Here is a 24,456-nt window from a genome sequence, read left to right as displayed (position 1 = left end):
ACCAGCAGCAGCACAGACGTCAGTGTGGAAATACCAATTCATGCCACCCTTACTTCTGCTTGTGGCGGCTCTGCCTTCAGAGCTGGGCTCCTGGCCAGCAGCCCCTGCTCTCCGGCCGCCCAGCTCTGAAGGCAGCGCCGTTGCCAGCAGCAGTGCAGAAGTAAGGGGAGCAGTACCGCAACCCCCCCTACAATAACTTAGCAACCCCCCAAACTCCTTTTTGGGTCAAAATCCTTGTAATTACAACACTGTGAAATTTCAGATTTAAATAGCAGAAATCATGAAATTTACTATTTTTTAAATCCTGTGACCGTGCAATTGACCAAAATGGCCTGTGAATTTGATAGGGTTCTACTTATACCCCTTGGATTTCTACACCTTAGCTCTGCCTTGACACCATTTGCACTTATTCCTAGAAATTGCACCAAAGACAGAATGCAATAGGTGTTTAACAGACAAAGCAATGTCCCTGCTATACATGTGGAGAGAGACAGTTCCCATACAAATGGCCCATGAGGGAGACTGCGCCTATACATGTGGGATGGCAGTATTATACGTGGGGTGGGGAGGGCGTGACCCTATACACAAACTGGGGAGGGGGCAGGACCTATATGGCAGGGAGGAAGAGCATGCCCCACAATACATTGGATGGGGGAAGAGATAATATCCCCTATATATATGTGAGTGAGTGCCTCCCTGTATATGTTGAGGGAAGTGGTCCCTCTACACATGGGCAGGGAATGTCCCATATGTATGTTGGAGGAAGTGCCTGGAAGGCGGGGGGTGTCCCCTATGTACCTTGGGGGAAGTGTCCCATATGTATGTTGAAGGAAGTGCCCGGAAGGAGGGGTTGTTCCCCTATATCCCTTACAAGGGCAGGGAATGCCCCCTCTCTGCCGGCCTAGAGGCACAGGGCAGGCGGGGAGTCCCACGCACGGCTGGGGGGATCCCGCCGCAGGCCGCGGCTCCGCACTCCCCCCTCCCGGAACGAGCCGAGCGCCGGGTGCCCGCGATTGGCCGCCTGTGGCCCGGCCGGGGATATCACATGGCGCGCCGGGCCCGGCCCCGCAGAGCCGGGGGATGGAGGCGCAGCCGGGCTTCTCCGAGGAGCAGTTCCAGGCCGCCTGCCGGGAGCTGAGCCAGCCAGCGCCGGCCCTGGCCCCAGGGGGAGCCTGGCAGCTCCTGGTGGAGACTATGGGCATCAGTATCTACCGGCTCTACGACGAGGTACCCTGGAGAGGGGTCACCTGGCCGGCGGCCCCTGAAGGATTGAGGGGTCCCTTATGGACGCGGGGGCGGGGCATGCCGTGTCTATGAGAGGCATTCATTCCGTGTGGTATCCTCGGGGGGAGGGGCAGAGGCAGGGCCCCTCTTTTGGGGGCATTCACTGGAGACATGGGGAGGTGGGGGCACCCCCTGTATCCTGGAGGAAGGGGGGCATACTTGATATCAGTGGGGAAGTGCTGCCTGTGTACGGGGAGCAAAGGGCAAAAGTCCATAAAGGAGAGTATTCACACTGTGCCTGGGGAACTGGGCATGCTCTGTACAGGTGGTTAGTTGCCTATATATGTGGGGCAAGGTGGAATGCCCTGTGTAGTGGGCATTCTCATTACATGAGGGAAAGGACTCCATTATTTGGGGGAGGGGAGCATTTTATTTATATATATATATATATATATATATATATAAACTTGGGCATTTCCTTTATATGGGGAACATTCACAATACATAGGCTATACCCAGTTCCTGTATCTATGCTGGATAGGGGCATTCCCTATATAAATGGAGAAGGCGTCTATATATCAGGTGATGGTTCCCCCATATTCAGGGGAGGAGGGGGGAAGTGCTCATCCCTTATCTATGGGTGCATATCTATAGCTACAGCAGGTGAATACTGGGTATCCCCTACATCTAGGGAGAAACAGCCCCCCTATATATCGATGGGAGGCAGAAAGGATAGTCATCAGTATAACTGAATGGAAGTAGGACTGATTGCTAGCTGGAGACAGTTTACCACCTAGAAACTTTTATGTGGGGTTGCTCTCCTTAGAAGAGTATCCATGTTCTTGAGTGGAAGAGGCTTGTGTATTTAGCTAGATATTAAAAAGTGGGGACATGTTCTGCTGATTAGCTAGACAGGCTGAACTGCTCCCCTGCGGGAGGCACCTCTCTGTCATCTGTCTGAGCTCTAACACCCCTAGCTCAGTGTCTCCTGAGTCACAGAAAGCAGCTTTCAGGCTAATGCCATTAACTGCTGATGGGGAAAGCTGTTGCAGCTGCAAACACTGCCTGTTTCTCTAAAAGCTGCGGCAGGGCCTGCAGATTACTGAGAGTTTAAGGTTTAGTCACACTTGGTAATTTGGAAACTCCTGATGGAGGGCTCTGCTTGGTGAGAGGAAGCCTTTTAGTCTGAAGGAAGTAGTTTACTGATTTCAGTGGGAAATACCCGTCTCCCCCTTCTTCCTCCCTCCAAAAAAAATCTATCTGAGGGGAGAGTGGCTCCCTTAAGGAGGAAGGCTAGGGAACTTATTACTCCACCTTCAAATACCATCTGTTCCTAATCTTAGAATCTTCAATAACTTTCCAGGTACATGTCCTGTCTCCATCTCCTTCTCTTTTTAGCTGATGATGTTGTTCACTGCTGGCCACATCATCAAGATCCTGGCCCCAAATCAAGCAGAGCTTCAGAAAATATTGTAATAAATCCCCTATCAGCATTAAAATCTTCACTTCTTGGTTTTGAGGGAAGATTATGGCTGAGATGTCCAAAACTGCCTGAGTTGGTTTTGATACAGTTCAATGGTTTTAAATGCTTTAAATATTCAAGGCTAGAATCTATCTTTAAAATTAGCTTGCAGTTGAATATAGATATTTTCTATCAGTGGCAGCTGATACTTTATTGTTACTTGGTAACTAATCCATTTTCCTGACTTATTCAAACATTTAGGTATAAATATGGTTCCAAAATGTCTTCATTTTTGTAATTACTCTTATCACATACTTAACAGGTCAGTGCTATTGTTGCATTGGAATTAAATGATATACCATGTAGGGCGAAGCTTTACAGAATCTAGTATTGTCATAAAATTGTTCATCAACTTATTTTTAAAAAGTCTGTGGAAGCAGTTTTGTTTCCTGCTGTCTCTGCAATCTGAATATTACAATATTTTGGTAGTGCACAAGAATGGGAAAGAGAACTTGGCTTGAAACTGACCAAAATGAAGCCGACTAGCCTGTTTTCTCTTTCAGAGCTCAATAAAATAAAAAAAAGCAAATGGCATAAATAATCAAAAGTAAATGACACTTTAAAAGTTAAATTCATTTTAATAATCTATGGTATCTTTACCTGAATTAGAGATAGTTTTTACATATGATTTTCTAGCTTCAGTGGCCTCTTAATTGCAACTTATATCATTCAGCATACCCTAAGAGCTATTGAAAATGCAGAATTAATCAAATTGTATGTCACTTTCCAGCTAGATCAAATGTGGACTAATTCTCAAAACAAATTTTCTTGAACTATGAAAGGTAGACTTAGCTAAACTGAATTAGGAAATATATTTCCATTAGCATTTACACTTACTCATCATCAGATTTAAAACAGTCCAGATTTGGTTAGATCCAAATAGCTTGCTAGGAGTGGGTAAGATGAATTGAAATGGAAGGACTAGAAATATGGTTACTGTCACAACAGTAACACGGAGACTGATTACTGACTATCTACCCATGTATAATGTTTATACTTTCTCAGTGAGCTGCTTTGTAGCATGATTCCCTGAACATTGCTGGCAGTGAAGGCCTCTTCCCCATTTCTCCCCTTTCCTGGCTCCTATGGCTATGAAACTTGGTATATTTTGTTATTAAATTGGGCTTTAAAAAACCCACTAGTCTAAGAGTGGCAGCCTGGTGATCATATCAGGCTGGGTCAGTTTGAGGTTCCAGCAGGCCTTCTTCCTAAATTGTCTGGGCTGACCTGCTGAGGACCAGCATTAATTTTCTCTGTAAAGAGCCATCATCCGCACTCTTGCAATCTCCACTTCAGGATTGGGTTGAAAGCCCTTTAGAGGATCACTTTGGTCTCCGCTCACAGCCACTCCAGTCTTCTCATGTTTCTCCCTGCTTATTGTAGAAGGGTGCTGAAGAATGTTGCTGATAAAGCTGTTCCAACTGCTCTGTGCTTCTGCCCTTGGAGCTCTGGTGTTATCAGCACTAGCAGAGAGCGTAGCCTGCTAATTCAGCAGACCTTGATGTTACTCATAAAGAAAGACCACTGGAACGGTTCAGTGACAAAGGCACTTGGCCAGCTTTATTGCCCTCAAGGTACAGTGCTAGTGTCCCACAGGAGCTACAGGTACACTAACACGAGTGCCCAGTGGCAAGGAGCAGCTCAGTCAGCAGTGGGAGTTTCTGCTGTCCCCTTGGCCACACAAAGGGTTAAGGTGAGGTATCGGAACATTTATAGACTGAGACAAACAACTGGGATAAACAATTTATATACCATGTTACATGTTTCACGATATATATAATTTTTTTTCCTCCCCTTGCTCCTGATATTTCAGACAAAACATCCCTGTTCATTATTCTGTCAAACCATCTTCTCTTGTACTAGATTGGGGTGTATCTGTACTAGCCTTCTAGAATGAATTTACATAAATATCTAGTGCCTAGTATGCTAGCAACAACTTTGCCAAGTTAACGTACCACAAAGTGAATTTGTAAGATCTGTTTAATACACAGCCTGACTTTGGTTCATAGCCTCTGGTTCAGGCCTCAAATCTTGCACCAGGCCCAGTGCTCCAGGCTCTCTTTCTCTCCTACACTCGTGGCAGGCACTTATTTATTTGGGAATAAATATATTCCACAACAGATGGTACTAGAGAGCAACTCCTGGCCGCAGCTATAAAGGGTTCCACAATGAGGTCTAGTATTGGAGGAAATCTCTCTGTATTTGGCATACACAACATCCTTAGCCAGGCTTGAGGGTTGGGTATAGTATTAGAGTCAACAACAGCTGGAGTCAGTGGAAGCCTCCCTGATTTGTTCATGAGTCCCTTGGTCCTTCTCCCTTTCAAACTCCCGCTGGGCTTTCTCTCACTTGGGGATGGCTGCCAGTCCCCGGCAACATTAAATATCTTCTGCTGGCCTGTCTTTTTCCATGAACAGACCTCTCTGATGTGCAAATTCAACTCATCCTTCCTGCCTCTGCACCTGAGTGGAGGCTGCCAAGCACAGCACAGTGGGGAAGAACCTGGGAAACCGCTTATGGAGACCTCCTGCTAACAGCCTGTCATGCAAGTTGACCTTGAATCCCCTGCAGTGTGCTGAGTATCAAAAGCCACCATTCACAGTCCCTTCTTAGGAATGATGCGATGGAACTTTTGATTCGTTCTTTTTCTTTTTTCTTTTTCTCTTCTTCCCCCCCCCATGTGAGTGCTGCAAAAACGTCACTTGAGCTGCAGGAAGAAGTGATGAGTGTGCTATGGTAGCAAAGTTGGCAGTTGGGGGGGGGGGGGGGGGGGGGGGGGGAAGGAAACTGAGCCTGATCAGCTGGGACAGTGTGGGAATATCCAATGACTGTGTGATCAGTAGCTGGGCAGAATGCTTTTGAAGCACTCCGCTAGATGGTGGAGATCTTTGCACTACCTGTTAGTAAGGCCTGAGGAAGGGGCAGTGATGGGGCTCCCATGTTGTGAGCATCCTTAGGAAGGAGAGCCGAGGACTTCTGAAATAGGTAATGTGCCTCTTGGTTCTGGCAGGTTTTCAGCAGGGGGAGCTACGCACGTTCTGTCTCCCGCTGGAGGTTGTGATTGATCAACCTCTTGACCTCCCAGAGAGAGAGGTGGATAGTTGGTCAGATCCCATTGTAGAATCTCATTGATTTCAATGCAGTATGGCAGAGCTTCCAGAATCTGCCTGTTGGGCCTAAGAATGATCAGTTCCTTAGTTCACCAGTCTACAAAATGAGGATCATATTTGTACCACTGGTGTCCCCAAATTAATTTGTTTTGGAGGCATGGCAGATGAAAGATCGTTTAGGGTTAGACAAACAAAATATTCCAGTTATAGGTTCAAACATAGTGTCCTCCGCATTGGAACATCCTGCTCAGCTACACATAAATATACATGTTTTCCCCTAAATTCTGAAAGGTATCTCTAAGGAATAGTGAGATCAAAACGTGGAAGTCTTGTAATTACTTTTTAAAAAGCAAAAAATACATATTAAGGGATTAAACGTGGGTTCAGGAAACACCACCTCTTGACTCTGGTGGTTTAGGTGCCCTGTTTCTTGGGATGTTCTTTCCTAAAAGGAAAACATAAAGGAGAAAGCAAACAAATAGGTCATGCAGGTCCCTGTGAAAGGGGAAGGGTGGCTGGGGAAAGTCTGATTCATTCCCATTACAAGAAATAGAATTGTCACTTCAGGGTAATCTGTTTTTCTTCTGTCACTGTGTGGTAATGTATTCCCCTATTTATAGTGTGGGAGTGGTAACCTGTAGTACTGAAATGAAAGCATGTTAGTGTGTGGAATACACACAGTAAATAGCTAGCTAATGAGGTTTGTCAGGTACTTGAAAGAAGTATAAAATAGGCAATGTTTTTGGTGGAATCTATGGGGAGGGTACAAGTGTGTGGAACCGCATTGTCTGAGTAACTGGGTACCGCACAGTAGCTGCCAGTAAAGTTGGTCATAAAATATTAGTTGTTTTTGAGGAGAAACTTTAAATTTGCTCTTGAAATTTTGTTTGTTTCATCCTCCTCCCCCCTGAAAACGTCTGTCTTCCTCTTTCTCTCTCCTCACACTTTCCCTTCCCCCTCCCTGATAATTGCCAATTGAAAAAGGGGAAGGAGAGAGGGTGGGGGAACCTCCAAAAGCTTGGTTTTTGTTAGGAAAAAAGGGAAAATTCTTAAATGTTTTTAGAAAAAATGTCATTTCCCATTTTATATATCTTTTTTAATAGGAAAAATATACCACTTCGAATTGCCAGTAAAATCACTTAAAGTGCAGTGGTGCAGTATTTCCGCATAGTCTGATAACTGTGGGTGGATAATATCTCTTAACCGGGTGGTATAAGTTACTAAATATGGACGCTTTCAAACAAATTCAATAGGACTCCTGCTGACTATTGTCTAACTTGACCCTCACCAGTAGACTATTTTTAAGTCCTGACTCAACAGGCTGTACCCTGTGCTATGCTATGAAGCTTGCTAAATTTCCCCCTGGTGAACCCTGGATGGAACTAGGCCTGCATTCAATCTACTATCTCACTAGGCATGCGCTCCTGCAGAAACATCAAGAGCACTGGGCCTTTGTTGACTTACTTCTGGAGAAATCATATGAGACTAAAAAATATTTTCCCTTTGAAAAATATTTTGAAGATGGAAATTCTTAAATATTGAAAATGGGGTCTCTGGTATATCTTTGATCAGCAGGACCCCCACCTTGACTTTAAGGGTCTGATCTAAAGTAGTTTGATTTCTCTTGTACCTCAGTTCCCAATCTGCCAAATAGGGAACTTTTATTATCCCCACCTTGTCGGGCTATTTCTGAGGATAAATTTGTGTGTGGGCATGAGAGAGAGAATCATTCAGTGAAATTCTACAGACTGTGTCATGCAGAAGATCAGACTATTCTAATGGTCTCATCTGACCCTAAAATGTATGAAGGGGAAAAAAAAGTACTTGGGAATTCTTTCATAATCTTGCATTTCATACTGACATTTGTTGCAGTTGCAAGAATGACCCTCAAATATTAAATTGAAATTGAGGTGTGAATCGGGGGGTTATTGGGGAGGGATGACTAGGATTCTCCATGTTCATCCAGAAATGGATAAACTCTGAGAGTGGGTGGAAATATAGGATGTACTTAAAGGAATTCAGGGTGCACATCAACAAAACAATGATGATCGTCACACAGATCTTTTGCACCTGCGAATTCTCTCCTTTTGGATTTTATTGTAGGATTGTGCTGAGTGCCTAAAACTTTTCTGAAAAGGATGATTGGTCAAAATCCATTTCCACTCTGCAGGTGAAAGTTTGTAACATTTTCTGGCAGATGTGGCATCAGTTTAGTTCTCTAACTAGCTCTTGCTAATGGCTGCAGTTCTGTGAAGATGCCTGATCTTGCTAACTGTAGGCAAAATAATAGAACTTGTACCCGGGTATAATGTTGCAGTGTGGATAGAATGTCTAATAGGTTACATCAGAAGAAGGAGAACTGGGAATACAATGTAAACTATCCAAACTACTGAGGATCGCATAACTGGGGGAAACAGGCTCAGCAGGCATTAAGTCTGTGCTGGGCTAAGACTGGGCCAAATTTGGCTGTTACCCTGGATTTCAGCTGATCATCTCCAGTGATTCCAATGAACTAAAGCTGAAACTGAATTGGCGTACCTGAGAGAGCAGGCTTCAAAGCCTGCTGAGTTGGTTCCCTTGAATGTAGACGTCTTGGTATTCTGCTCTAGTACATTAAATCTCTGCTGTCCTACTGACCGGATGGGAAGCTGGCTGGCCCTGCCTGTTCAGGGGCAGCACGGTTTAAGTAGTTGGCAGTGAATCCTGGGAGAAGGGACAAGTGCAGCCACAATTATCTAAATGTAGCTTCTCTGAATCTCTGGGGAGACATGACAAGAGTTTGGATAGTTGAGGTTGGATTGTATACAAAGGTCATGTTTTGAAAAAGGGTAATAAAGATGCTAAGTTTAGTCTGGTTGTACAGTGTACCATCTCTAAATGTTTAGCTGGCACATGACTCTGAAATCTTGAGAATTTCTGTCTTCAGGTTCTGTTAGCCTTGAACTCATTTTAAATTCCTGTCTCTCAGCATGTCTCTTGCTACAGTAGATGTGTATGCATAGAGTGATCCTCCATTCCCCTTGCAAAGCCTGATCTAATAGTTTAAACCTTGTAAGCAACTTGAGAAAATCCAATAATTTGGCAAGTACCCTTGATTATTGTAGTGTAGAGCTGTGCAAATGTTTGTTGCTTGCTTGCTGGCGGTTGCAAAAAGTTTAAAAAAAAAAAAAAGAATTTTTAGACCTTTTGATTCACTGAAAATTCAGAATTTTGTTTTGTGCTGAATGAAATGTTTTGTTTGGACACTGCTTTTATTTATTTATTTTTAAAGTTAGAAAATGAAATAAAGAGCTTGAATCATAGAATGGAGGAGGTGGTGGTGGGGTCATCCCCACTTACACTCAGTGGCTGAGTGGTTAGAACTCTCACCTGGGATGTGGGAGATCTACGTTTGAACCCAGGTGCCCCTCCCTCCCAGGCAAGTGCTGCTGTGGCTATCGGGCCTAAACATTTGTCCCAATTGTAGCTCATATGTAAAACAAGATGTGCAAGTTCATAACAGGTCACACTAACCTATAACATTTTGTCTGCTTGAAATCTTATCTTGGAAAATAGGTCAAGTTGTTTGTCAATAATTAATTTTATGAACAAGTGCAAGAGAACCAGAGACACAAACTGGGTTAGTCCAAACAAAAAGGGCCTCCTGATAAGGTTCAAGAACTGTTGAAATCGTGCTTAGTAAAAATGGAAGACGTGGAGTCAGAAGTGAATGAAACAAAATTGGTGTGATGGCTATTAGGTGGACAAAATAATGAGGGGATTAACTCTGCTGCACACGTTTCCCTTTTTGGGGTTTAAAAAGACTTTGGGGGAAGAAAATCATCACCATCTTCCCAGGGTGTCTTCCACTCACCTCATCTTCCCTGAGCCTGAGACAGCAGGAGCAGACCAGATCAAAATATTTTTTCTGAGAGGGAGGCCATTAAGCCTTGTTCTTGTTCAAGGAGCTTTCTCACTTGAGTTCTTAAAATCACCATGCCATCCTGTCCTTATCCATCAGGGGGATACGTAACAGCCAGCATAGCAGAGGCGTACAAGATGCTGTTCCGTCGTCCCCCCCCCCTCCCATCTCTCTCTTGGCTTTTCATCAAATCATAAAATCACCTGCCCTGCATCTGCACAGCGAGATGAGATGACCACAGCCCTGCCCTGTCTAAGGAGAAAAGACTCAAGCAGGTGACATCCCTGACTGGAATGTGAACCAGGATCCGAGCAACAGGTGCTGTGGTTGACCTAACAGCCAAAGCATCCATTTGTGACTGACCAGCTGTCCAGCGTTCCAAAAACATCAACAAAAGCCATATTTCCCTCACTTTTTCTATCCCAACTCTCCTCCATATTCAGCCTGCCTGTCCATTAGAAACAGGCAAAATGAGTACCCTTTACACATCTGGACTGAGGGTAAAATTAACCCTTCACATCAAAAAGTTTGTTTTGAAAATAAGACTGATCTCCAAAGGGAGAGAGACTTTAAAGCAGAGGTGAGCAAACTATGGCCCGCGGGACCATCCTGCCTGGCCCCTGAGCTCCTGGCCAGGGAGGCTGGCCACCAACCCCTCCCCTGCTGTCTCCCCTCTCCCGCAGTTGCGCTGCCGAGCAGGCAGTGCTCTGGGCAGCAGGGCTGCGTGCTCCTGCAGGGCAGAGCAGCAGCATGTGTAGCTCTGGCCAGGCAGCGTGGCTCCCAGACATGCTGCTCTGAGCACCATGGTAAGGGGTCCTGGGGAGGAGGGGTGGTTAGGGGACAAGGAGCAGGAGGGGTTGGATGGGTCGGGGGTTCTGAGGGAGGCAGTCAGGGGGTGGGAAGTGGGAGGGGGTCAGATGGGGCGGGGGCCAGGCTGTTAGGGAAGGCTGTGCCTCCCCAGTCTGGCCCTCCATGCAGTTTCGCACCCCAATGTGGCCCTCAGGCCAAAAAGTTTGCCCACCCCTGCTTTCAAGGCTTTAAATTTGTTCTGCATAATCACTCAATTCCAGTTTCAGTAAAAATGCTTGTTTTTAATTTCTTGTGTTTGATCAATAAACTTTCAACTTGAGAGAGAACGTGTTTGCCGAGGGGCGAAATAAAACCAAGGCCTCTGTAGAAGAAAACCCCTGAACCTAAGTATCACTGTTTTTTAATGTTGGACAGTGAAAGCGCGTATAAACACCTTGAAATCAACACAACCTCGCCCTAGTCCAGAGGCTATGGGATATTCTGTGGTGTGACTCTGTCTGCCCTGCGGAAGCTGTTCCATGGGGGGAGAGCAGGGGAGAGAGCGAACACAGCTTTCTAGCCCTCAGGTAGGCCACTGAACCTGGGCTTCCCATGTTCCAGGTGAGTGCCCTAACTGCTGGACTACTAGACATAAGGGGAGGGCAGTGTTTTGTGAATGGTGCCTAAATTCCTTGTGCGTCTAGCCTGAAATATCAAAACTTTTTATGCTGGTAATATCCAAATGATTCATTTCAACACATCTGCAGTTTTTTTCATTTTGACTGAAGCGGTCAGTCGAAATCCACATTAATTCACAAAATGTTTTGGTTGACCTGGATCTGCATCTTTGGTGGGAGGAACAATATCGAATCAATTGGTCTCTCCGCTTTCTGCCCTTACATAGCAGCATTTTGAACCTTCATACGGCATCTTAACCAGTGATGCTATATTTTTGGGAAGCCCAGATTGTCCTCTTTCACAGTGAATGCAGTTGAAGGCTTTGATGAAATCTCTGATGTTTAAGGCTAATCTTCTCTGGTAAGCAAGCTCTTTCTCAGTCAAGCTAGTAATGCAATGGGGGTACAGCTACTCTGCTTCTAAAGGCACATTGGCTACTCTGTGCTGCTTGCATGTTATTTTGCAGTGTAGTCACTCTCAAGCTCCTTCACGCTTGCTAACTGACCAGATCCTTGTCTGGGGGTTGTTTTCGTAACTATGACATTTTTTACATGGACATGTAGTTAGTCTGACTCTCAACCATAGACCCACAGCTCCTTATTTGTTACATAGCATGGCCTGATCTGCATATATCGGGTTTTCTCATCAGTCACCCAAGGGGCACATCTGGTAGTTTAGGATGGCCCAGGTGAGTGAGAGTGGCTCCATAGTGAAATAACACTCAGTCAGCACCGAGTGACTTCATTAGCATCACAAAGGAGCTCTGTCCCCATTGTATTATTAGCTCAAGCATTAGCAGCACTTGAGGTTCGACCCACCTCCATAATGGGCCAGCTGGTTCCTGTTTAAAGCACCACCAAATTCAAGCTAGAGAGCTGTGTGAATGGGAGTCAGGTTGGGGCAACACTTGAGTTATACCTCAAGATAACCCACTAATGAAGACAAGCTCCGAGAGAGGGAAGAAGTGTAAAACACAGCGCTGGACTTAGAATGTGTGGATGCTGCCATTGTAAGCTTAAATGAGAAGGAAGTGCCGTGTGGCTTTTGTTTTCCCAAGCAGATAAACAGTAGGGGGATAAAGGGTTCAGTGAGATAAACTTTTTGCTTCTGTCCTTTTAACTTGCTCTACTACGTCCTAGCTTAAGTTATGGATGTTGACGGCAGGATTATAGTTTTCAGCAGGCTCAGTTTGTGGCTTGTCAAGAGACATGAAGAAACTGGAAGGGATCCAGCAAAAGAATAATAAAGATGATTCTTTTCCTGCAACAGCATAGCAATGAGCTATTATACGAGAGACAAAGGGAATACAATTAATGTTTCCTAGCCCATTAGTGGGATTAGGGAAATGTGAGTGATTATCCTGCCTTGTATTATTTTTATAATGTAAATGCAGATAAACTTGAAATGGAAGAAAATCTTGAACCCCACACTGCATTTGACAGTGGATAGTTACCTCTCAAAACTGTAAATTTGAAAGTCTGTCCAACAAAGCATACGCTTGTTACGGTGAAAGTTAGGGTCCGTTCTGCACTGGATAGACGTGCCCAAAACTCTGATCCACAGCCTCTTGACGTCAATGAGATTCTTTCGACTGTTGTCAGTTGCCTTTGCGTCACACCCTGGATGAAGAGTTGTCAGCAAGCTTTCAGCATTTTATCGTTGCTAAAGGCACATTGGCAAGTCGAGATCTTTCATTGCATACCTTGGGCACAATGAGGGAAAGAGCAGTTACAGGGCATCTACTTGCTTTTGTAAGTTTGTCATAAACTTAGCATGATAGTGGAGTTTAACTGTACTACTTGTGGAAACATAGTTGTTAATTGGAGGGGCATTTACTTAACTTTTGGGATTTGTCTAGTCTAAAGTAATTTGCACTGATATAGCTACTACAGTGTAAATGCTTAACACAGACACTCTGCTGGTGCAACGTGCTCCAGTAGCTTACTGGGGTAAGCTAGGGTGGTACAAGCCTCATCTGGGACCAATGCTGCTCACATTGTAAATTAAACAGGTGTTGGGGGGGAGGAGGAGGGACAGGACAACCCAGTGTAGACAGAGCCTTAGTGGTGTGTGCTTTAAAATAACGGTGGCGATTATATATTCTCTCTTTCTTTATAGGTATCTCTCCCTACCACCGTTCTCCATAATGTAATATTTCATGTGATCAGGATCAGATACAGAAGATTCCATTACGAGTTCAGTAGCATTGATCACCTTTGGTAGTGTGTTTTCAGGGAATCCTAATCCTGTTAAAGTATCCCTACATTTTTATTTGCTCTTATGAGTAATAGAGGAACCAAATTAATGAGAGGGGGGAAATAGCAGAAAAATATACGGTGCTGTCGGCTTCCAATGTTGGCTTCCTCTTGTGTATAAAAAGGAGTTGCCAAATTGTTGGTGACCAAATAAGGGAGGCTTGTGCTGCCATCTTGACTGGAAAAACACACGTCAGACTCTAAGGGTGTAGACTGGTTATTTTGTTGTCTCTTGTCAATGGAAATACAGGGTAAGGCTCAGGAATGTCTTTGTTATATGTGTTGTGTTTTGTTTTTAATATTTAACAACACTGACAGCTCCTGAATCCTGTGGTTTTTTTCATGACCTTTTATGAACACAATGGAACCTGTCACGTAAGAAGCCATTCTAACGTCCCAAAAGTTACATAAAACGCTCCCAAAGGGTGGGGTGGGGGTGGAGAGGAAGTTACTGGTAAAATTTAAAATTAGGGAGAGTGTTTGGAATCCTTGTAGGAATAAGGAAAAATATCCTCTTACCTGATACTAATCCCTTTATTTATTAAAAAATCCTTTTAATATCCAAAGTAGGATGGATATATATAAATTAGACTCAATCATTAAAACCTCTTTCAGTGCTCCTCTTGTAAAGCTAGCTACTGTACATACCATAAAGTGAAAGACATAACTTACTTTTACAGGATGCATCTCTGAGGACCAGATGGTCCCTAAATTTGCACATTAAGCTGAACGCACCAAATTGCGTGTTAAGCTGAATACACCAAACTGGACACTCCAGTCCCAATCCTGCAGACTCTTACACATGTGACTGACATTTATAGATGTCAATGATCCCACTAAGTACAATGCCACTGCTTACATTTGTAAAACTACACACACGCATAGGTATTCTAGCGAGGCTGGGACTGTAAATTTATTTCAGGAAGATCTAGCTATCTATCTAAAATATGCATGGTTGGAAAAACCTGAAATAACTGACAAGGTCTACTGCAAGGTCTTCCATAGAGGGATGGGATACTTTGAAACACCATGATAATCACAAAATTACATGTCACCAGCTTCCAAACTTCCTTCTTTTTAGGCTTAAAAGCTATTTCTAAAGCTGCTGCCATTGGATAACTATAGATTCAGTGTATCATTCCTCTTAGCTGTCTGGAAGGGACTTACTTGGATATTGGCGTGGTGAAGTGTACCATTTTGCCAAAATTACCCCGAGATGGTCTCGTAAAAATGGAACTATATTAGTAATGCCTTATTACAAATGTGGTATGAATCATGCTGTATCTTTCTTTTAAATATTTCCTGTTCTTTAAATATTGTGCATGTAAAAGACTGAGTTGACGACCCTGGCGCCCAGGAATGAAGTGTTACCCTGAATGTACCCTATTCTGTGGATAACCGAAGTAAGACTACCCAAATGGGCTCTGATTCACTTTGTCCAACTCCATTAAAGTCAACGGGATTACACCGGCTGTAAGGCAGTTCAGGATTGGAACTAATGGGCCAGATTGTGATCTCGGTTACACTCTTCAGGGAATAGGCAACTCTCAGGATGAGGGTGCTGAAACTACATGCCCATCCATTATTTGTCTCTTGATGTATTGGGTGTACTAGTTCCAGTGGTGGATTTGTGGTGTGGACAGGTAGGCCCCGAACAAAGACCAAGAATTCTGTTCACACAGACCATTGAATAGCTATAATATTCCCCACCCCCCTTGGGATTGCTCGATCTTATAGTTGACACTTAAAAATATTATTCTCATTGTTTTATTTAGTACTGACGTAGTAGTAACAATAGTGTAAACACTGCTCCATATGCACAGATGGAATTTCCATATGTTATGTGAAACTTTAAAAGCATTAACACACGAAATTGTGTGCTAGGGGAATTGAGGGCTGGGATTTCAGGATGCTTGCAGAAGGAAAACAGCTAATATCCAAGACTCTCAAAATATGACTCTTTATCTCTCTCTCCCTTACTTACTTATAGGTATAGCCTGTGTTACAACTATACATCAAAATTAGGAATAAGATTCCCACTGTGCTTAACATTTTACAGCAGTAGTGATTACTGTGGGTCATGCATTACCTTGTCACGTTTCACAACAAAAAATTCCTATTTATAGGTCAGATTGTGATACCTTGATCCTGTGCCACTGAAGTCAATGGGAACAGGATCAGTCCTATCCTTTATACTGCCATTTACCCCAAGCAGTCCCACTGAGTTCCTGGGAACTATTTGTGGAGTAAGGCACTAGTTGATGTGAGTAAGGGAACTGTGAAGTGGCTCTGTATGAGGGAGTCTGACTGTTACACTTCCATATACAAACATAAAAACAAGGCCATATTGCAAATAGATTGCATTGGGGATTGTTTTTAAAAGGATTTGCTTTCCCAGCTTACGTAGGTTTGCAATAAGTGCCCCACCTTGCTTCCTTCAGCTGCTTTTCATGCAATAGAATGTTTCCCTTTCCTGTGTGATGCCTTTTTTCGTCTGTTCCATTTCCACAGCAATCAGGACTTTATGAGTATAAAATCTTTGGTGGCCTTGCCGATTGTCCCCCAGAGTTGCTTGCAGATGTCTATATGGATTTAGACTACAGAAAACAATGGGATCAATATGTTAAAGGTTAGTAAATAATCAAATTACTTTTTAAAAGTTTAAAAATAAGTTTTATCTTTAACTCTCCCCCCCCCGGAAGGCTTTCTAAAATTTCTCTCTTCTCTTAGGGCCACGTTCCCCAAAGGACTTGAGGTCACATTTTCAGGTGCTCAGCATTTACAATTGAGGCCAGATTATCAAAAGCACTCATCACCCAACAGGCACCCAATGTTATACCAATAAGTAAAAATGTGGCATATAACAGATACATTCTTGCCTAGTCATGGCCAAACTTCAAATATCAAGGGAGAGCACCCCACAGCATCAGTCCTTGCCACTCCGAAGTACTTACGTGGCCCTCATTACCACAGGATCCAAGTTCCTAACCATTGCAAGTGTCTTTATCCTTGCATCACCCAGGGAGGTGGAAGTGGTATTATTTCCATTTTACAGATGGGCAAAACTCAGGCATGAAGAGGCTAAGTGACTTACCTGAGGAGGCAGAAGAAGTCTCAGAGTTGAACCCAGGTCTCCCAAGGAGGAGGTTGGCACCTAAACCATTACTCTGCTCTGGCGATGGGGGAACATCTTCCTTTGAAGTGCTCTTTACCTGGTGATACTGTACCCAGAAAGCCTGAATGACAGTGCTGGTGCTCACGTTCTCATCCATCTGTGTTGTCTCTTGGAGGCTGGGTCAGCACAAGCTTTGTACTATAATTTTTAATTTACAATCTTTAGAAACATTAGATGGCCTAATTGACATCAAATGCTCAGAATAGCTGTCAACTCGATGGTAGTTTTGGGGGCCTGTTTGGCAGTGGTGAGGTCAGGGTTAGCGGTCATATGCCCCACTTTTATTTGTCTTTTTTGGGGGGCGGGTAGGAGGGATTGGCAACCATCGTACCTTCCTGGGTGCTTTACAAAAATAGTGACTGTCCAACTGAAAAACCTAGAACACCTACAGTGGCCTCCCCAGAAAATAACAGTACACCTGACCACCTCCAGAACAATAACACTTCAGCCATTGTTATCCACACAACAAATTCCCATGCCATTAACACCTCTATTTCTGCAAACACCTGGAGGGGGTGGAGGGAGGGTGGGTGGAATTTGCAGGGTGTCTGGAAGACTAACAGACCTGGACTTTAGAGGGGCAAGGACTCAAGCATATGCTTACACTGAAGTCAATAGAACTTAAGCACATGCATGAAGTATTTTCCTGAATAGGGGCCCAAAGAAGCAAGTTTGAAAGCCAAGGAGAATGCTGCCAGATGCCTTCCCTTGGTTTTAAACCGTGGGGGCTCTAGCCTGCATGGTTCTGTTGATTGCACCTTGGGCAGTATTGTGGAGAGCTACTTAACCTATGGAAAATGAGATGTTGATCTAAGTCCGCCTGTAGCTTCACTAGTAGAATAGGTGTGAGCTAACACACAAGAACTATTTCACTATAAAAGGCACTCACCTTTTCTACTAGCAAAGACATACCCCAAAGAAGCTTCAAGTGGAACCTTAATTCATGCACAGTATCATACACGAAGACACAACAATCTGTCGTTCTAATTTTCCGTTTAAATGACTTTATCGGATTCTGGTTTGTAAAACACTTAGCTAAGGCAACTACAACCTACAGTGTCTGAAGCCAACATGCTGATATCTTTTTATAATGCCTTTTTTATTCTAAGAGAATAGAAAGGAAGCAGTTGGGAAGTTACACCCTTTAAATTCTAAAATGTAGATAATGTTGCAGGGTTGGCCTCTACACCCTCATTGACTAGGGAAATAGTCTGGCTCCCTGAACTGTATCCAGAACTTGTATCAAATCGTTGTTTCAAACATACACAAGTTTGAGAATTGCTGGCTTAATGGTATTTCATACTCCAAGGTTGGACGAGTTAACTCCCTGTTGGCAGAAGGCTTACTCTAGTACTTCTTTTTAAAATACTCTGGGTAGATAGCAGAAAACTGGAGCCATTAAATATGCCCATTGTTTCAAGGGGTGCTAACGCTGATATCAGTGAAGCTTTAAATGTTGACACTCTTAACAACTTTACTGCTCATCAAAGCATGTAAGAAAGCAAGCGCCATATTATGAAGACTTACGCAATCTATTCTGAGTAATAGCTCATTTTTTGGCTAGGCCCATAACAACTCATGGCAGAGTGGAAGGTGGTTTTGCTTTCCTGAAAAGTGGACTGAGCTTTCAAAAGACGGGCATACACAGAGCATGCATTGCTACGTTGGGTCTGATTTGCGGTTTCATCTACAGTGATCTCCATCTCAACATCAAAGCTTTGGACTATAAGCTGTAGATTTGCCTTTGTCTATAAAGCACCAAACACTCCTATGGTGCAATATAATAATTCACATGTTTATGGCTCACATACAAAAATCAACCATTCTTCACTGCAGCACTTCATTAAAATTTTGCAGTGAAACAAGGTCCATTACCAACATGTCCCTGCTTTAACAAGCTGAACTACCCGATGTTTACATTCTGTATTATAAACAAAACTGAACAGTGCTGTGGACTAAGTGAAGTACATTTTGTAATATAGCCTTGGGGGTTTGGGGGTTTGTTTTGTTGAAAAAAATTGAATGCTGCATTTTAGCAAGTGTGCAATTTTCAGCATAATAATGTATCTCTTGGGCTCTTCAGAATGGATTATTGAAGTTCTGTTTGGTCATTCTGTCCAATACATATTGGCGTGGCACTCTCAAATTGACCTCTCTTTTGAAAAGGAGGAAGACTCACTTCTTAGCATTTTAGCTAAGAAGAATTAAATGAAAGCAATAGTTAAAAGGCAACAAATTAATACTCCAGTGACCTCTGGTGGAAAACACGATACTGTGTGGTTTGTCGTTGCATTGCAGGGACTGCAGCATACTGTGTGCACATCTTAAATGTTAGTGAAATTGCAAGTGGGCTGGGGAATGGAAATGGGATTTTTTTGTGTGTGTGTGTGGGACACCTGGTACATGCATATGCACTGGGTATAATGGTAACTCTACTCTTTTTAGATGCACCATTTTCCCCCTCCCTCTTTCATTTTCTTTCCCACATGAAAGCCACTCTCCCTGTCCTCTGTGGCATCATTCTTTGTTCATTTGGAAAGGTAAATGCATGGTGTTTCCTCCTGTGCTACTTTCAAAGCCATTTTGTAAACACGCCCAAGAAGCTGTGAATGAGGATGACACTACAGTCTTGCAATATCTGTATGTATCGCTCAAACGCTACCTTGGGTTGGGAGTGGGAGTTCCTAGGAGACAGCTGAATGGTTCCAGCATGAAAAATTATAGTGGATGCTTCCTTTGATATGAGCACACACAAGTGTCTTAACCCTGTTGGTGCTAACTCACTGGTACTGTTAACGTCCTTGGGCACAATCCGACCACATGCAACTAACACTGATGGCTCTTTGTGTGTCCTTCTTCATCTTGGTTTTTTCAGGGGCATCAGCGGACATGGTTGCCTTCCTGGTCAGATAGGAAATGCCATCCTGGCTCAGACCCAGGATCCTTCTAGTCCAGTGTCCTGCCTTTGACAATGGCCAGTATTGGCTACATCAGAAGAAAACCCTGCAGTGGACCGTTGGGGGGGGCGGGGGGGGAATAACTTACTCCACAGAAAGCTTCCTTCTAACCTCCAATGATTTAGTTTGGCTTAAGCTCCCTCACTCTCTCCTTCCTGCTACTTTCTTCCCATCTGATCTCCTTAGTGAGTCATCTTGTCTCTTGAACTCTGATTCTGTTCCCAGGCGCTCCCACTCAGACTGCCTCCTATTTCAGCTTCTAGTATGCAGAGCAAACATTGGTGCCTGCTGGTAACTCTGGAACAGAGTTAACTTATCACTTGCCAATGAATGACAAAAATAGAATTTTTAAAAAAGGGTAACCTTCCCCCACCACACACCCCAAATTTTGCTCATCGCTCACTTTAATTGGGAGCCTCTCTTTTTCATACTTGCCACATGTTCTAATTCCATGTTAGATTGGAGTGGCTGTCAAGGATATAAAGTGATTACCTGTTTTGTTTCAAATGCATGTTCAACAACAGAGCTGTTCTGAACTTCTAGCTACAGGATGTGCATTAAAAGGAACATATTCTTATGCACAGGTTTACCCAAGAGGTGGGACGGGCTTTGAATGAGTTAACTCTCTGGGTGGGAGTTTGACTCGGGCGCCTCAAAAACTATTGTTCTCTTCTTGCATCGATGAAATCAGTAGCAATGGAGATATGATTCTTCCTGCAATTTCTGGTACAATTGTTTTACTTAATTCCTGAATGGAACGGTCTACAGTAGAAACAAACTTTTCTCTTGACCTGGCTTTACTAGACCTAGCATATCCTGGTATAACTGTGCTGAGATGCAAACAGATTTTTAAATTCTTGCCACTGCTAATCTAAGTGGTGTTTTGGTATTACATATGTGTAAATGTTGCAGCTGGAATTAACTCAGTGATGGCCAACACTGTTTTCCCCTTTGCCAATTGTAGAGTTGTGTGAGAAGACTTATGATGAGAAGAGAATAATCTACTGGGAAGTGAAGTACCCTTTCCCTCTGTCAAATAGAGATGTATCCTTTCAAATCTTTGTCTTGGTGGCAAAGCAACTTATTCAAGAGTCCATGCAGGCAGCTCTAAGAGTTTCACTTGTCTGTTACTGTGGGAGTTGAAGAAGAGCCAAACCTGAGATGAGAATGAAGAGTTTAAAAGCTTGATCCTGCCGTCCTTATTTGCGCTTGTGCAGTGTGAATCACTCACCTGGTTATCCTGTTGACTTCAATTAAATGCATGTTCGAATGCGAGAGTCTGCAGGATCAGACCCTACAATAATGCAAACGCGAAGATTCATTTAATAGACCGAGGTGAAACATAGATTGAAACAGGTCAGAGACTGCACACAACAAAAAGGCAGTGTCTGTCATGATGGGGCTGCTGGCTGCTACTGTAATACAAGTTGATAATAATAATATTGTGAAACTGATCATAGTTGTATAAGAACAGCCACGCTGTGTCAGACCAATGGTCCATTAGCCCAGTATCCTGTCTCCTGACAGTGGCTAGTGCCAGATGTTTGAGGGAGTGAAAAGAACAGGGCAACTTATTGAGTGATCAACCCCATGTCATCCAATCCCAGCCCCTAGCAGTCAGGGGTTTAGGGACACCCAGAGTATGGAGTTGCATATCTGACCATCTTGGCTAATAACCATTGATGGACCTATCCTCCATGGATTTATCTACTTCTTTTTTTGAACCCAGTTATACTTTTTGTGTGTGTGCACACATCTTTCTTCAACTTTCAGGCATCTTTCTTAACTTGCAATACAGTATGTGTATATTCGTGAACGTCGTGATATGGAGGTTGATGGGCGGAAGATCTGGGTTATGCTGGCTAAAAGCATGTCTCTTCCTCAGTGTCCAGAAAAACCTGGGATTATCAGAGTAAATAGTTACGTGCAAAGTCTGGTGCTTGAGAGTGATGGCAAGACTGGATCCAAAGGTAAGAAATATCACTTATTACAGCTAAGTAAAGTAGAGCAAGTTTTCAAATTTTATTCTACATTTATTAAGGAAATGAAATGTAAAATCTCGGATACCATCAAAGCAGGAGAGGCTAAGGACTTGAAGATACATGCAAAGTATATGGTAAAGATGTATATCAAGAGTTTTATAATCTCTGAAAATCCATGCTGAAAGAAGCATGTCTGGGAATGTTACATTGGACTTCATGTGTTAGGTAACTCTTACTGGACTTGCACAATTAAGAATGGTCCAATCAGTCATTTCCCTCCACTAAATGGAGAACAGATGTCATTCATTTGAACTTATTGGATATTGGTTATTCTATTTTGATCACTGATAGCAAATGGAAAGTGGGTAACCCAGTGAAGACTCCATTAATTGAAAAGTCACTTATTAATCTCTGTGGAACCAATCTTGAAGTTCTTCTAAATAGACTGAAGGATGTTTTGGGACAAAGTTGATCTTTAAGAAAAAATGTTTTATTTGGTAACAATGTGTGTATGTAACATTACTTACATAGGGCTAAATTCTACATTCCATAGTAAAGCAAAAACTGTGGTTGTAATCAATATAGCTGCAGGCAAGCAAGTAAACTGCTAATGATTTTGTTATAATAAACTCTATTCCCTTCGATGTCTGTCTCTCTTTAAGTTTACATGTATTACTTTGATAATCCTGGTGGCATGATTCCGTCATGGCTCATTAACTGGGCAGCCAAGGTAAGCAGGAAGCTGGGGGCAATATCTTTCTTTGTGTTTAACTTATTCCTGTGGATCCAGGATCCAAATCTGGCCTCCATAAATCAGACAAGATAAGCCAATCTTTATCTGAAGTCTTCTTCCCTCTTGGCCACTCTGTCTTGTCTTTCAGGCCTCGCTTCTGATAGCTGTCTCTTTAACTTTCCTTCCCCCACACCTCAAGAAAGCTCACTCTTGATACTAAAACTCATCAGAGTTGTTTCTGCACCACTGTGGCCAGAAAAACTCATGTTCCAAAATACGAGCAGACAGATTTAGTAGTTTGCAAACTCCTGAAATACAATGTGATGTTCTAGGAACAAATACAGAATTTACTGCTTTGTAGTAAATTTAATCCTTTTGTTAGAAGCACTGTCTTCTGTTATCTCTTGGAATATTTGTAGTGTAAAATGGTGTCTATATATAGCTTTTCTCTGCGGTGTCTTTTTTATCAGCATCATCAGAGAATAACCACTGCCTACTTTTTTTTTTTAAACAGAGTGGAGTACCTGCTTTCCTCAAAGACCTGCAGAAGGCTTGCTTTAATTACTGCAAGAAAACTTGAATTGCTGCTTCGAGTCTCTCTCTGAATTGTTTCTTGATTTGATTCCCAAAATTGGATGCTTCCAAGGGCAACTATTGTGAAACATTGTTGGATAAAATCTACCTCCTGAGATCTTCTACTCATTATAGTTAGGTTCCATTGGCATATGCCTTCAAAGTGGTCAAGACTTTATTTTTTCATTTGCCATCTCTTGTGCACTTTAGCTAGATAGCTGGGCATCCTTGCTTCAACTGCTGATGCAATTACTACCTGCTTTTCAAATAGTTTCCTTCCTTTTTATCCCATCCTTCCTCCACCACCCCCAATTCTGTATGCTTTCTACCATAGGTCCATTAGGGGAATTTTGGCTTATGTTAAATCCTCAACAGAGTAGAGCCCGTTACTGCTTGTTGGAGAAGAATACTGTAAAATGGCAGCTTTTTAAAGTAAATTTTGATTCTTGTGATGAATCAGGTCTCTGTACACATTAGGTAACCAGTTCTGGCAGGTGTTGCCTTGCTAATAAAGTCCTTCTGCCAAAACTGGCTGCCCCTTGGAGGCGCGCTCAGGTCTAATGCACTGGATACTTTCCATGATCCTAAGTATGTTTCTTTATCCCGTCTTTTCCTAAATTTTATCCTGTATTTATTGGGAGCTGAGATTCATTGATCAGAAATGCACATCCTGCTTGCTGGCCATCCAGGTGGAGGATATTTGCTATATGTGTTGATAAATAACCTGCAGCCCGCACTGGGACTCATGCTATTACAGGGTATAATTAAGAGTTTTGCTATGATCATGTCTAAGTCCCAATACTGGCATTTTTGTATCTATCAAATCTAATAGTTTGTACCTGCCATGCTTTTGCCACATCCAGTTAGTTGAGGGGAGGATGGAAGAGACCTACATGTAATAAGTAAAATTGTGATGAAATAAGACAGAATGAGTCAGTTCCTTGTTCTGCTCTAATGAAAACCAATTAGCGTACTAAAAGTCTATCAAGCCCTTACCTGGAAGAGTTCTGTGATAAACACAGCTCAGATATCAACTATAATTTGAAATCCTTTTAGGACTGTCCCAGTATCTGACATTATCAGGGGATCTCCTAACTGTCATACTAGGGACTAATTTTAAGGTTCTGCTTCCTCATTCTTGATCCTGACATGGCTTGATCCTGACAAGGGGATCAATGGCTGTCTTAAGGATAGCTCATGTTTCCAAGTCTGATACAAGGAGAGAAGGCCAAGAACCAAACTTTCCAGCTGATACTATAACTTAAGAAATCCCAGTAAAAGAGGGGGAAAAAATCACATGTAGAACCTCCATGTGGGTGTGTCTGTGTGGGAAGAATATTGAGGGAAAACACTTTCACAAAGGTGATGATCTCAGGGACATAGTCCATGCTGTTAATCTAGCCAGATGCACAGCCTTCAGTGGAATGGCAGATCTTCTCCATAACTAACGACCTATAAGCATTTCTGTATATAAAAGTAATGATGTAAGTTATTTGCCTTTATACCTTATGTGCTCTGAATGGTAGTTGATGAATTAAAAACAAAACCTTGAAATTA

General features: G+C 42.9%; 1 protein-coding gene across 4 annotated transcripts; it reads left to right on the top strand.

Moving 5' to 3' along the window:
* The first annotated feature begins 937 nt into the window (after positions 1 to 937).
* On the top strand, positions 938 to 24,456 carry LOC102929444 (phosphatidylcholine transfer protein). Of its 4 annotated transcripts, none has more exons than XM_007055120.4 (6): positions 938 to 1,227; positions 15,991 to 16,108; positions 20,576 to 20,655; positions 21,410 to 21,581; positions 22,256 to 22,323; positions 22,841 to 24,456. In XM_007055120.4, the coding sequence occupies exons 1-6, from the start codon at positions 1,081 to 1,083 to the stop codon at positions 22,904 to 22,906; spliced, it is 651 nt and encodes a 216-aa protein (XP_007055182.2). In that variant the 5' UTR covers positions 938 to 1,080; the 3' UTR covers positions 22,907 to 24,456. The 4 variants fall into 4 exon arrangements, with proteins under 4 accessions (XP_007055182.2, XP_043383688.1, XP_043383689.1 ...); XM_043527752.1 differs by having other exon boundaries at positions 994 to 1,227; positions 20,570 to 20,655; XM_043527753.1 differs by lacking the exon at positions 22,256 to 22,323 and having other exon boundaries at positions 982 to 1,227; positions 20,570 to 20,655.

This window comes from Chelonia mydas, chromosome 14, assembly GCF_015237465.2.
Source record: "Chelonia mydas isolate rCheMyd1 chromosome 14, rCheMyd1.pri.v2, whole genome shotgun sequence".
NCBI lineage: Eukaryota > Metazoa > Chordata > Testudines > Cheloniidae > Chelonia > Chelonia mydas.
This window is presented reverse-complemented; position numbering and strand designations above follow the sequence as displayed.

Bases quoted from the DNA above. Each gene is read 5' to 3' on its own strand.
- LOC102929444 (XM_043527752.1), top strand. From the start codon at position 1,081: ATGGAGGCGCAGCCGGGCTTCTCCGAGGAGCAGTTCCAGGCCGCCTGC. The intron at 1,228-15,990 runs GTACCCTGGAGA...CCATTTCCACAG, and splicing joins TCTACCGGCTCTACGACGAG to CAATCAGGACTTTATGAGTA. The intron at 22,324-22,840 runs GTAAGCAGGAAG...TTTTTTAAACAG, and splicing joins TCATTAACTGGGCAGCCAAG to AGTGGAGTACCTGCTTTCCT.